The sequence below is a fragment of the Gavia stellata genome, chromosome 6, assembly GCF_030936135.1.
Source record: "Gavia stellata isolate bGavSte3 chromosome 6, bGavSte3.hap2, whole genome shotgun sequence".
In the NCBI taxonomy this organism is placed as follows: Eukaryota; Metazoa; Chordata; class Aves; order Gaviiformes; family Gaviidae; genus Gavia; species Gavia stellata.
The window spans coordinates 12,338,738-12,351,641 of NC_082599.1; the positions used below are offsets into that span (position 1 = coordinate 12,338,738).

Consider the following 12,904-nt stretch of genomic DNA (forward strand, 5'->3'; position numbering starts at 1 on the left):
TGAAAACCTTACATAATAAGGGGAATCAGGTAACTGCTAGAAATGAGCACCTTATTTATTTATTTTTTTAGCATCATATTGCCAAGGATCTGTTTTGTGAAATCTACTCTTGAAAAACCTATAGCTTCTTACTGTTGGAATTAGCATCAAAATAATTCTGAAATTGTCAAAGTGAAGTTAATATTTAAAGGGACACTGTCACATTTTTAAACTGAATTTCCATCCTGGTTCTAAAAACTCCTTAATTATTACTGAAAGTTTGTAAGGCTATTTGGTGGAGTTCAGAATAATATTAAATGCAGTGAAGCTAACCCCTTCGGCTTCTCCTTCCTATCCTCTGTGTGCACATGCCTGCTTGTTGCCTCTTTGGTTGCAGCTTTGCTATGGCTGTGTGCACCCTCTTGCAGAGCCTGGGGAAGAGCGTGCATGCTTGCTCTCTCCAGAAGAGTGCATGAGTGATGTGGTCATGCTGATGCATGAGGAGAGTGCAGTTACTGTCAATGACACTGGCTGCAGGTGAAGTGCTGCTACCAAATAGATACAGTAACAGAAGTGTTTCGTACCTAATCTTTTCTGTTTGCTTATGAGCTGTGAAAGTAGAAACTTTTGTGTAGTTAATGTGAGAATTTCACTATGTAAAAATGTAACCTTATGCATTTGACTGTGTCCCTTTAAATTCTACATGCTAGAATGTATAGCTGCCAGATCTGTATGTACTGATACTGAGTGGTGCAGTTGATTCGCTTGAGGGAAGGGATACCATCCAGAACGACCTTGACAGGCTTGAGGAGTGGGCCCATGCGAACCTCATGAAGGCCAAGTGCAAGGTCCTGAACCTTGGGTTGGGACAACCCCCAATATCAATAAAGACTGGAGGATGAGTGGTTTGAGAGCAGCCCTGCGGAGAAGGACTTGGGGATACTGGGAGATGAAAAATCGGATATGAGGAAGCGATGTGCACTTGCAGCCCAGAAAGCCAGTTGTATCCAGTCGTAGCCAATGACACAAGAAAGACATGGACCTGTTGGAGCGGGTCCAGAGGAGGGCCACAAAAATGATCAGAGGGCTGGAACACCTTTCCTATGAAGAAAGGCTGAGAGAGTTGGGGTGGTTTATCCTGAAAAAGAGGAGTCTCTGGGGAGACCTTATTGTGGCCTTTCAATACTTAAAGGGGGCTTATAAGAATGATGGAGTGAGACTTTCTACCAGGGGCTGTAGTGACAGGATGAAGGGTAATGGTTTTAAACTGAAAGAGGGTAGATTTAGATTAGATAGAAGGAAGAATTTTTTACATTGAGGGTGGTGAATCACTGGCACAGGTTGTCCAGAGTGGTGGTAGATGCCCCATCCCTGGTAACATTCAAGGTCAGGTTGGATGGGGCTCTGAGCAACCTGATCCTAGTTGAAGATGTCCCTGCTCATTGCAGGGGCGTTGGACTAGATGACCTTTAAAGGTCCCTTCCAACCCAAACCATTCTATGAATCTATGAAGCAATCCAGAAAAAGGTATTTCTTGTTAATGTCCTCTAAAATGAAGTAGCTTGGCAGCAGAGGGCAAACGGAAGTTAACGTAGTTAAAACAATGCCTGGTAAGGCATAAACTGTATTAACATCTCTAACTACAGCTCAGGAGGTATATCCGGCAGGAATTAGATACTAGATTATTTTTTTTTCCACAGATCTTAAGTGAAACAGTGTTAACTGATTTATGTGATTATATGTAACTGTGTATGCATAGATACAAAACTGTTTAACGCATCTGTGTGCGTGCACGCAGAGTTTGATGCTTTGGGCCTTAAAAATAATCTGAAGAGTGCAGAAACAAGTAAACTGAAAGCAATTGAAAGAGTGGTTCCCAAGGAAGATAGGAAGGAGGGTGGAAGAGAGGAGGAAATACATGTGTTCGGGATCTGATCATATTTTGAAAAGAAAGAGAAATGTGATGAGCACTGAAAACCTGTTCCTAATTGTTGACCATATGTCCAGGAACAGGAAGATACTTAGTGAAGCCCAGAAAATTGGCAATAACTTGTTTATGGGATGGGCTTTTTATAATTTCAGTCCTGTCTGTCTATGGCAGAGGAATCTAGCCACAGTGAAAAAAGAAATCTAGTCAAATAATAAACTGCCCAATGGTAGTTCTTTCTCTTTTCTTCTTTAATTTGTGAACATAGCTAATTAGTTACTACTGATTAATCACACATAAAAAGCTCTGATGGGATTAGGTGCAGGGGAGAACTGGGCAGAGTCCAGAGGAAATGAAAAAAATTTCAGTGCAGTACAAGATACAGGTGCAACCTGAATTTTATTTTAGATTCACTATGGAATTGGTGTCAGGTTACTGGAACTCACGTGTTCCAAAAGCTAATTAAAATACCAAGCTTTTAATAAGAAAATTTGAGGATGGATGGGCATCAAAACCTTAACTAAATCTAGTCTCATTTTGATATAAATTTAAATATCTTTCTATATTTTCGTTTTGTGGTATAAAAACCAAAGCAAATTTAAAGTCGTTTTTATTCATGGCGCATACTGTGTTTTTAGTAAGCTATGCTTTTCCTTGGCTTTATGATATGTTAAAAACCTGAAAATACCATGTCAGAACCACCAAACTGGTTAATGCCTAGTCTTGTTAATAGCGATGGTGCTCATTCCTAGCTTGAGATCTAGTGTGTTGGTGGATCTTAAATTGGAAGCGGCCCTGGGTTTGGTTGAAATTTTCTCTGATCAACTTATTTAAAAGGAAGCTCAGTTGCCTTGTTAGCTTTGCCAACTCTGCTGTCCTATTTCTCTGCAGACTGTTGCAGCTATTTTAAGTTGTAATTGTTGTTTCAGAAATCATTTATGCTGGAGAATGAATTTTTATTTTGTTCTCAATCTTAAAACATTTGAAATGTTTAACAACTGGTACCCCATGAAACTAAAAATAATTTCTGTTGAATATCAGGTTTAATTTAAAAAAAAAAATTCCAGTAATTAAATGTTTGTAAAAAATAAGATTTTGACAGTAAAGAACATATTCTCCATGTTTATGCAAGAAATCAAACATAATTTGATTTTTCTTAAACAGGGGAAAACAGTAGATCATGCATGGTAATATTAATTGGTGATACTGTCAGATGTTTTTAAGGATATTAAAATGCATATTTGGCTTTAACAAGCTGATAAAAATTAACAACAACAACCACCTGGTAAGTCAGGTGCACTTTCACTCTTCTCAGAAGTTCATGGGCACTTTTACTATCCAAGAAAGTGAAATCATGAGCTGTCAAAAACGGTGGAAAGTAGTTTTCTGTCACTAAAATTAATTTCTACTTATGTGTAAACAAGCATATCTGTTAAATTTTGTATGCTAACACTTAATGTTGCATAATACATTTTTAACCTGACAGTGTCCCTAAATTATCATGTCTGTTTGCTTTCATTTTCCAGCTGGGTTTTAATTTTGCATGCATTTCGGTGAAATATATAGTATGCATAATAGTTGTTTCCTGGAAGCATTTTGGGGCTGTCTCTGCTACTGTTCTCCAAAATGAGCAAGGCAGTGGAATTTGTTTTCCTTTTGTGGAGGTTTGTTAGCTAATGAATAAGTAATGCAAAAGTGATTCCACTTTATTTACGTGTATGCATATGTGTTTTTGAACTTAATGTTGTTGGAAGAATAGCTGTAAGTAATAGGGATCCCTTCTTTTTAATGACACCCCAGACAATTCTGAAATTTAGTAGAACTAAATATTTCTATTTTGAGAAAAAAATCTAAACTCTGATTAGTTTGGCAGAGCAATTTGTAATGTGTAATGCTTGTCCTTAGTTTATCATAGGAGCCTCTGTGAAGCTGTTTTTTTGAAGTAATGCCAATAGAAAGTGGAAGTTGTGCATCTGCTCGCCAAGCAAAGCAGAAACGTAAATCGCACAGTCTTTCAATCCGAAGAACCAACAGTTCCGAGCAAGAACGGGCAGGACTGCAGAGAGACATGTTGGAAGGGCAGGTAAGATAATACACTGCTGCTTCGGTAACTTCCGTAACTTTTTAATGAGGAGTGTTTTCTATGCAAAGAAATTAAATAAACTTAAGTAATAAAATATGTCCAGTAAAGCTGCGGGAACAGCAGACTTGCTTGCTTGTAAGCTCTGACAGTCTTTGGAGACTGTTGATGTGGATGTTGACAGTGTTTCAGGTTGTAGTCAGACCTGTGGAGCTTTTTATCGGCTTTTGTGTATTCTTACGGAATGATAAAACAATGAAGAAATACAAAGAAACAGCCTATTTATTTTGCTGTACCTCCCCCCACCCCCTTAAAGTTGAAGACTGATTCTTGAGTTCATAAGTTTGAATTTGGAGTAGTAGTAACCCAGGAATATGAATAAACAATAACGTTTGTTATTATGACTCTGATAGGGAAGGTATCAGTGGGAATGCTGTTCTGCATTCCTTTCCATAAAGTAAACAAATATTGCCTGCTTGACAGAGGCATGAGCTAACTTAAATTTTTGTTTGGTTGGTTTTGGGTGTTTTTTTTTGTTTGTTTGTTTGGCTCAAATGAAGGCGTGATCTTCTATGTATTAAACTTAAGGGAAAGAACAACTACAAACTTCTGTAATTTTCTTAATCATGTCAGTTTGTGTAGTGGATGCAATCTGGAGCCACTTGGAATGTGTCACCTAAAAATATTGAGATTAGCTGTAGGTAAGGTTCCTATAGGAAGTGTTTGAAGTAGTGCTGCCAAAGATAAGCAAATATGAGTTTGAAAACTATTTCTTGTCAAATTGACTACGCAATGTTAATGTGGGCCTGGCAAAGATAATGCAAAATCTAATTTTTTTTATCAGAGAGGTGGTTTGAAATACTACAGTGTCTGGCTACGAGAAACGTCGCTTTCTGGACTCTGCAGTTACTCTGAAGGGAAAACCTTGTGTTTTCTCAGTGTTGTGACTTTTTTTTTTTTAATTAATTCTATTATTCAGTAAATTACAGCGTTAGTTTTCTGGGAACTAACAGAGCTGAAATCGTTGCTTCTAGTCATCTAGAAGTTGGAGAATGTAAGTACTTGGATAGAAAACTGTTCGTACATTTGGACTATTACAGCCTTACTTCAAGAAAGGACTCAAGGGCACATGAGAGGTCAAGGCATGCTGTCACTTCTGTGTAGTAGCAAAAATTTTAAGCTGTTTTAGTATTTCTAATCAAACTCTGTAAGTGTATTCTGCTGTAATATGTAAATGTTTTAAATGTTTTATGTATCATCTTAACTTTCTTGACCTTTAACCTTGAAGAGCCAGTGGCAGATTCTAATGAGTAGAGAGTACTAATGCCCCTTCACAGTGGAGGTGTAAACCGCATGAGAGCTAGAGAAGTACTTTTGCAGATAAACAGATAACATCATTACATGGTATTTTAATCAGCTAATTTAAATAATGCTAACTTTAAAGAGAGAAAGGAAGTAGATGCGTTTTACTGTGCTGGTTACTTTAGGACACGTTTAGATTTGCTTATGCTTTCAGGCTCTGAGAAGTGGATTGGAAACCTTTCCTACATCTCCTTTTCTGTTCCGAAAGTTGCAGGGTAACTTGGTTTCTTTCACAACCTTGCAGTATGGAATTACTGAGTAGTTGAGTTGGAAATAATTCTTCTAAGTTCAGTGTTTCTCTTAATAGTGTTTCATTTGTATGGCATTCTTGTTTAATCAATTTTCTTTCAAGTTGTTTTTAATTGGGATCTGTTTCACCTTCTGGTTGACTGTGAATGCATGAACAAAAGTCCTGTCTCAAGGGAGAGGCAGATGAAGATGCAGAAAGGAGTATCCTGGGGGGCATAAGGAGCATAGTACCGCTTCTTTCAGCACAGTGCCTGTTTCAGCACGGTGCCACAGCTTAAAGTAACTGTGAAACTGCTGTAAAACTGAATTATGCACAAAGCAGATGTGCTCAATGTCATGGCTATTAGTAGTTTCTCTTGCTCTTCCGTTTAAAATTGATGTCCAGAAATAACTTATAAAATCGGGATCATGATAAGCTTTTCTAATTGTTTCTGAAGACAGTCATCTTGACTGTGAACCAAAATGTGAGTGAGATTAAATTCTGCTTGTTTAGATGCTGACTTGGTGGAAGGTGCATGCTGCCCTCTGATGGCTAGCATGCACATGCTTCTTCCTAATTCAGTCAGTTTATAGGAGTTGAACCAATTTCTTTTGATTTGGGTTTGCTGGAACACTTACGAATAAAACAAGCTATAGTCATACTTAAACTTGCATTGAATAATGAAGTTCACTCGCATTTGGGTGGTGTCCTGTGCTAACATTTGTACTCCCATTCTAGTAATGCTTCTGTACTTCTAGACCTGAAATAGTGGTTTGTGCTGTGGCAGACTCAATTTTCTTTTTTTGCTCATAGCAAAGTTTTTTCAAGGTTTTGAAATCACATACTTTTGCTTTTTTTTAAAAAAGTAGATGTTGCTGATAGGCACATTCCCTGTATATTTGATAGATGAACACTGATATATTAATAACATGGTATACATGATACCATACTAATTTCACTTTGAAATTCAGTAACTTGTTTCCTTGCATAGGTATTTCTCAGTTTTTGAATACAGCTGCATTATTTATGGGTTTGTCCAGTAAAAAGATGTTGTCTTACTGAATTCTGAGATGACGGGTTAAATATGCTACAAAGGAGTAGTTGAACTTTTTCATTGTTAGGGTAAGGCTCAGTTAAGTGGAAACTTCTTTTAAAAAAAGTTTATAGCTGACTACCTAGTTAAATAGTAAGTGCAGTAAGCCAACTTACATATTGTGGTCCACCAGCAGCTGAAAAATAGAACAGGTTTAGTAGAATTTATTTATGTTGTGAGCAAGGATGGTTCATCCTTTGATCCATATGTTTAGTGGATTAGTTGATTATAGTTATTACACTAATGACCTTATTTTCTCCTGTCTAATTTGCCGTTTTTCAGTAGCATGCTGTGCTTTAAAATTTAAGATATTTGTTAGTATTAGGTTCTCAATGTACTGCAGTCAGTTGTTTTCTGCTTTACTCACTGTCTGCTCAACAGTGTTTGATAACAGAATCATTGATACAGTGAGAACCTTGATTCCCAACAGAGATCAGTACTTACTTGTTTTGGATATTGTGTGTGTTTGTTCAGGGGAAAGTATGGTGCTGATCTTTGTTTTATAGGCAGATGAATAAAATTTAAATAACTTTCCAAAAGAAACTTGTGGTCAAGCTGTGTATTGAGCTCAGATCATGTAAATCCTGTGTTAGCGGTTTTATTACATACTTGCTTTTGTGCTTCGGAATTGCTATGTTGATTATACTGAAGAAAAAAATCAGCCTTCGTTTGTGAATTTGTTTCAAGATACTTTCTGTGAAGAAGAGATGCTTGAATAATATCTGGGGAGGGAAGGATTAGAAATTGCAGTTTCCTTCACGCTTAGTTGTGGTTGGTGACAAAAGTAGGTAGATGTTAAAAATATGTTTAAAAGGTTAGTTTGTGTCAAGCTTTGGTAATAAGGTGCTTTGTGATGCTTCCTAACCTAATGCATAGTCAGCTTCTGAATTACTTTGTCAACCAAAGATATTGGTTGCGGGACATGGTTTGGTGGGCGTGGTGGTGTTGGGTTGATGGTTGGACTTGATGATCTTACAGGTCTTTTCCAACCTTCATGATTCTGTGATTCTTTTCTTTCTTCTTGAACCGGAAGTACCTTGACATGATATTCCAGCTTTTTTTCCACCTTTTTTCTTTAATGAGTTGTACATGTATCTTGGTTTTATAATTTATCTCTAGTAAAAACAAAAAAAATCCCCACAGGTGATTTGAATTCTGTCCCTTGAAAGAGAAGGAGTATGGTAAATAAATAATTTCATGATGCACAGAGTTTTTGTTTTGTGTTCTACACTAGTAGTAGTTTTAATTTCCCTCCTTGCTGGGAGATAGAGAGAACTGTTAAAATCAGTTTAAGATTGAAGGGTAACTACACCAAATATATGTAAAGAAAAATACAAACCCCAATATTTTGCCTTCTAGGATTCTAAACTACCATCTTCTGTCCGGAATACACTCCTTGAACTTTTTGGACAAATAGAGCGGGAGTTTGAAAACCTGTATATTGAAAATTTGGAATGTGAGTATTTTTTTCCAGCAACTTATGAATTGTTTGGATTTAGGATATAGTAGTGCTAATTGAGACACCTTGGATACTGTTATGTAATTACCATAGCTTTTCTGTGAGGAGTTTAAGAATTGTTTTGAACTTGTAGCCAAAGATGGGGTTTGTGCCTTTTCAGAAAAAACGCTTTCTTAGCTCTTTGACACAAGTAGTGAGAACTGATGTGTGTTACCCTCCTTGACTCTTAGGCAAAGAAAGTGAAGTGGCTGTCTTCTTGTCATTGTAGGCTCTGGTATATACCATGCTAATCTGGCAGTAACTCCATTCAGCCATTGAAGCTTGTGGCTTTGTTGTATATTTACAGGCTTAATTTTAATGATGTAATATTAGTAACTAAAATTTGAAAAGTGTCTTACTTGAAAAAGTGTAAAATGTGTTGGGTTTGGATCATACTCTTAGTACATTGCATAACCAGCACCTGCAGCTGTTCATGAATTTTCAAGTCGAGCGCTCAGATAAAAATTCCAGGTCTATCTACAAAAAATGTTATTTGTTTAATGACAATGGAGTTGCATGGTAATGTAAGTGATCCAAGGTGATGTAAGAGGATCCACAGTAAGTAACACAGGCTGTCACACAGTAAAGCCTCTGCTCAATTTTCCTTGCTAGATTTTTGGAAGCTGTGTTGCATGGCTTGGCTTCTGAATTGTGGAATCTGTCTGGTTTGGCTCCAAGTCAAACTTTTGAAAATGTGCTGGCTTTTTATTCTCTTAAAACCTGAGACTGTGTTGGCTAACGTCTATCATCAACTCTACACATTTTTTAGGGACAATTTGCACAACTAAGTTCTTGGCCTTTTGAGAAGTTGGCTGGTAGTGTTAGAAAGTACCAAGAAAAGTAGGGGTTTCCCCCCTCCGCCCCAAACTTCAAAAATGTTTGTCAGAAAATGAAGTGGTGAATTTGTCTGTACCCTCCAGAGTATGTTTAGTTTCTTTCCATTCAATTTCTGTTTCTTCTTCATCTTTCTTCACTTCACAGTTCTAGTTTACTCCTGGCCTTTGTGATCTCTTTTCACCCCCCTGAGAATTTCTAAATTTTTCTTTTCTGATGCTCAGTCTGTTACTTTTTTGTTCTTTGTCTATTTCCTACATTAGTGGTGTGGTTAATGTATGTAAAGAATCTCAGCTTCTTCCTGGCTTTTCATACACTTGCTTTCCCTTACTACAGCTTATTTCTAGTTTCTTCCTTTTCCTATCCCTTCCAGGCTTCAGTGGTAATCCTTTCAGGTGATTCTTGTATCTGCCTGGCTTGTTTGTTTCAGTCATCTGTTACTACAAGTCTGTTTCTTTGTTTACTTCTCTTTCATATTGTCTGTGTTTTATAAAAGTTTAGGTTTATGTGACTGGGAACACAGGAAAGAGAATCTTGCTTTACTCATTTCAAGCACTTGGATGTGGTATGGGAGTGTAAACTGACTTTTCTAGTGCTTAGAACTGAGACTTGAGTGAATTTCTCAGAAATGGCAAGAATCATACTCCTCATGGGTCATGTTCTCCCACATTTCAAAACCTGGGAGTGAATGACTTTTTTTAAAGAAGTCCTAAGAATTTGTGGAAAGACAGACCCAGACTTACTCTCAAGAACAGTGAAAAACTGCTTGGTTAAAGCCTCTCAATAAGATTTCGCCTGAGGAGAACACTTGAAGAGTATCAGCCCAGATTTTGAGAAAAAACTTTGAGAAAGTCACTGAAAATGTTCTTTATAAAATGAAGTTGAGCAACTTTAAACCAGCCCAGCCACTGGAAATCATTTATGAGTACCTGATTTGTTTTAGCTATGCCATCACTCTGTCTTGTGTTGAAATGGCACTGGTGAAAGTTATAAATAATTGTCAGAAAACCATATGCTTGTTACAAATGCATGCTTTGTCTGATGTGCAATGAAAATGTTTTGATCCAATTTAGTGTTTTTAAAACACTTGAATGTAAAAATGTGTATGTAATTTTACATTTCTAATGTATTTCTAAGTATAAAAATATACATTTGCTGCACTGTCTTTTTTACTGAAAATCTAACAGTAGACAGGCATTCAGGGGAGAATACTATTTCATGATTAATAAAATCTTTGTCAAGAAATGGCATACTAATCTTTATGATGCTATAAGTTTTCTGTCTTCTGTTGGGTTTAATTCAATACAGGTGTGGCATGTATTTCACAGAAGCTGTTTTGTTAATCCTTAGCCACATTTATTAGTAAAAGTAACAGTAATTAGAAGCCACTAATACTTTCCTCGGAATCTGGGTCAAGGCTGATCTCTGGAAAATTCAGCATGAGTCTTGGTTTATGTCTTGGTGAGACCTGCTTTTATTGATCTCTTTTCCTGTCCTTAGCATAAAATAGATTACTTACTGACCATAATAGTTCTTAAATAGTATTTTAATTATGTTGTTAATGATACTCCATTTTTTTGTATTAATGTGAATTTTTAATATTGTTAGTACGTAGAGAGATCGATACACTGAATGAGCGTTTAGCAGCTGAAGGACAGACAATTGACGGAGCTGAACTGAGCAAAGGACAACTGAAAACAAAAGGTAAGAGAACCACAAAGAATCCTAAACTAGTATTTTTCAATTTACTTTTTGTGTACTTTGCTGGCCAAAACTTAGAATCTTGTTGAAGGGAATTAATACCAGTTACTTATACCAATAAGCTAATGCTGTATTTGAAATATCTTCCTTTGAATTTATTTGTCTCAACAGCCAGTCATAGTACCAGTCAGCTTTCTCAGAAATTAAAGACAACTTACAAGGCATCTACTAGCAAGGTATGAGATAAATTAAACCTCTACTCATCAATGTGTACTAACATAGCTGTCTTTAAGTTGCAAATTGTGGTTTAAGCTAAGTAGTGCTATTCTTTAAGTAAACCTGCCTCATGAGGAACAGTATCTTTATCTTGGATTCATCAGTTACATTATATGACAACTTTACAATAATTGCTCACCTTTTTTAAAGAATGAATGTTGGAGGGGAGAGAGTGTGTGCACATGTGTGTATGTGGAATTACTCTTGTAAGGAGAACTAAAAAAAGTTCAATTTCATGAGGGAAATAGAGAACTTAGTGGATTTCTGAATAAAGGTTTGGGAATTGCAGTTGAAATAAGGATTTAAGTAGGCATCTATATGTGTACTATGATAGTTTTTTTGTGGGTTTTTAAAATCAGTTTTATTTTTCATCTATGAGACTAGAATGGTTTGTTTCCTTTACGTTGCAAGCTTTGCAAATTATTAGCTAGTGATCTTCTTTTGTCTGGTTTCTTCGCACAGTTACCCTTTCTGATGTTTTTCATTTTGCACATCTGCATCTGTCTGGTATTTTTGTTTTCCTCTTTCTCTCCCCTTTTTTCAGTTTTCATAGAGAGTTTACTTGCTGCTCTTTTTGCCCTAACTGAGGGTCATTTTGTGATACATTATTAAAGGTAAATGAAATATGAGGAAACCACAGCGGGATCTGGTACGTGAACGAGCTACATAAGGAGCTCTGTGCTGACCTGTATTGCAGGCTAATGTGTGGTTATGGAATGACTCTAAGTGTCTTGGAAATACCATCTATTAAGTAGTCTGAAAGCTTGAGAGTAAGAGTAGTGTGGTGAAATAGTTCTAAGTTACTGTGTTTTATTTGGTGTCCTTTTTGTTTTATTGTTTCTCAGACTTTCTTTTTTATTCTTGCCAATCTAATGCATGGAAGTGCCTTTTCCTTTTTCTTAAGAGTTAATGACTTATGTATTCTTTAATGAGGCCACTTAAATAGGGACAACATGATATTAATAGCGACAATATAGTATTAGTACACCTATTATGTAGTTATGAATTACTACTTTCTCTAGTGTAGCTTTGGGGTTTTTGTTGATTTGGATTGTGGGTGGGGTTTTTTGTGGTGTGTGGGTTTTTTTGTGTGGTTTTTTTTGTTTGTTTGTTTGTTTTGTTTTTTTTTTTTAAGGCTGGTGTTAAATGCTTGCCGTCTTTTACTTGCTTGCAATGTAGCGCTCGTATTCTTTCCCGGGCAAGGCAGGCAGACCTCGCAGCTTCAGCATGGAAGCTGGGAAGTATGGGGTGGAGACTCCTGGGTAACTGCTTTGCTTCCCGGTATTCTGATAAACATGCACAGCAAAGTAGTCATGAGTGGTGGAACATGAAGAATTTAATACCTTATTATAGACTTCGTACATATCTGTTATATCAATTGATAACCAAGAGATGTTCGAATGTGCTGATATTTCTTTCCACAACTTTGAATCAGAGTTTACTGGGGGGTAGAGAGGAGAGCTGAGAGGAATGATAAAGTTGAGAGCATCTCTCTCCGGTGTGTTCTTTGAAACCTTTCTGCAGTTCATGGGAGCAGCTTTATTTTGACCGCTTCTTCCTTCCTACACAGAAGAGTCAAAGCTGCAACCTTTTGTCTCTTGACCCACAAAGAGGCTATAGCCAAAAGTCAGGAAACACTGTAACTAAGTTTCTAACAAACTATGATCTTTCTGTCTGTATCCTGACTGGATGCAGTTAAAAGTTCCCTAATACACTATCTGAGAAAATGAAATTTTAAGAGTTTTAAGACTTCAACGGCTTTGAGATACTTATGTCTATATTTATGAGCATTGAATGAACAATGCTGTTCACCAAAAATAGGTTGTGTTCCAAACTCAGTGGGGTACTGGATTGCAACTTTTCTTTTCAGCCCGTCCTTTATACTGTTATTGTATGTCTAATTTAAAACTTGTCAGAAAACTATT

The 12,904-nt window shown here is 36.7% G+C and overlaps 1 protein-coding gene across 1 annotated transcript in view; it reads left to right on the forward strand.

Moving 5' to 3' along the window:
- The first annotated feature begins 3,825 nt into the window (after positions 1 to 3,825).
- WDR37 (WD repeat domain 37) overlaps positions 3,826 to 12,904 on the forward strand; it is a 39,809-nt gene continuing 30,730 nt past the window's right edge. Inside the window, exons 1-4 of the mRNA XM_059818417.1 lie at positions 3,826 to 3,989; positions 8,030 to 8,126; positions 10,611 to 10,706; positions 10,875 to 10,939. Coding sequence (XP_059674400.1) covers positions 3,852 to 3,989; positions 8,030 to 8,126; positions 10,611 to 10,706; positions 10,875 to 10,939 — 396 coding nt within the window. The 5' untranslated portion in view covers positions 3,826 to 3,851. The remainder of the gene's footprint in view (positions 3,990 to 8,029; positions 8,127 to 10,610; positions 10,707 to 10,874; positions 10,940 to 12,904) is intronic.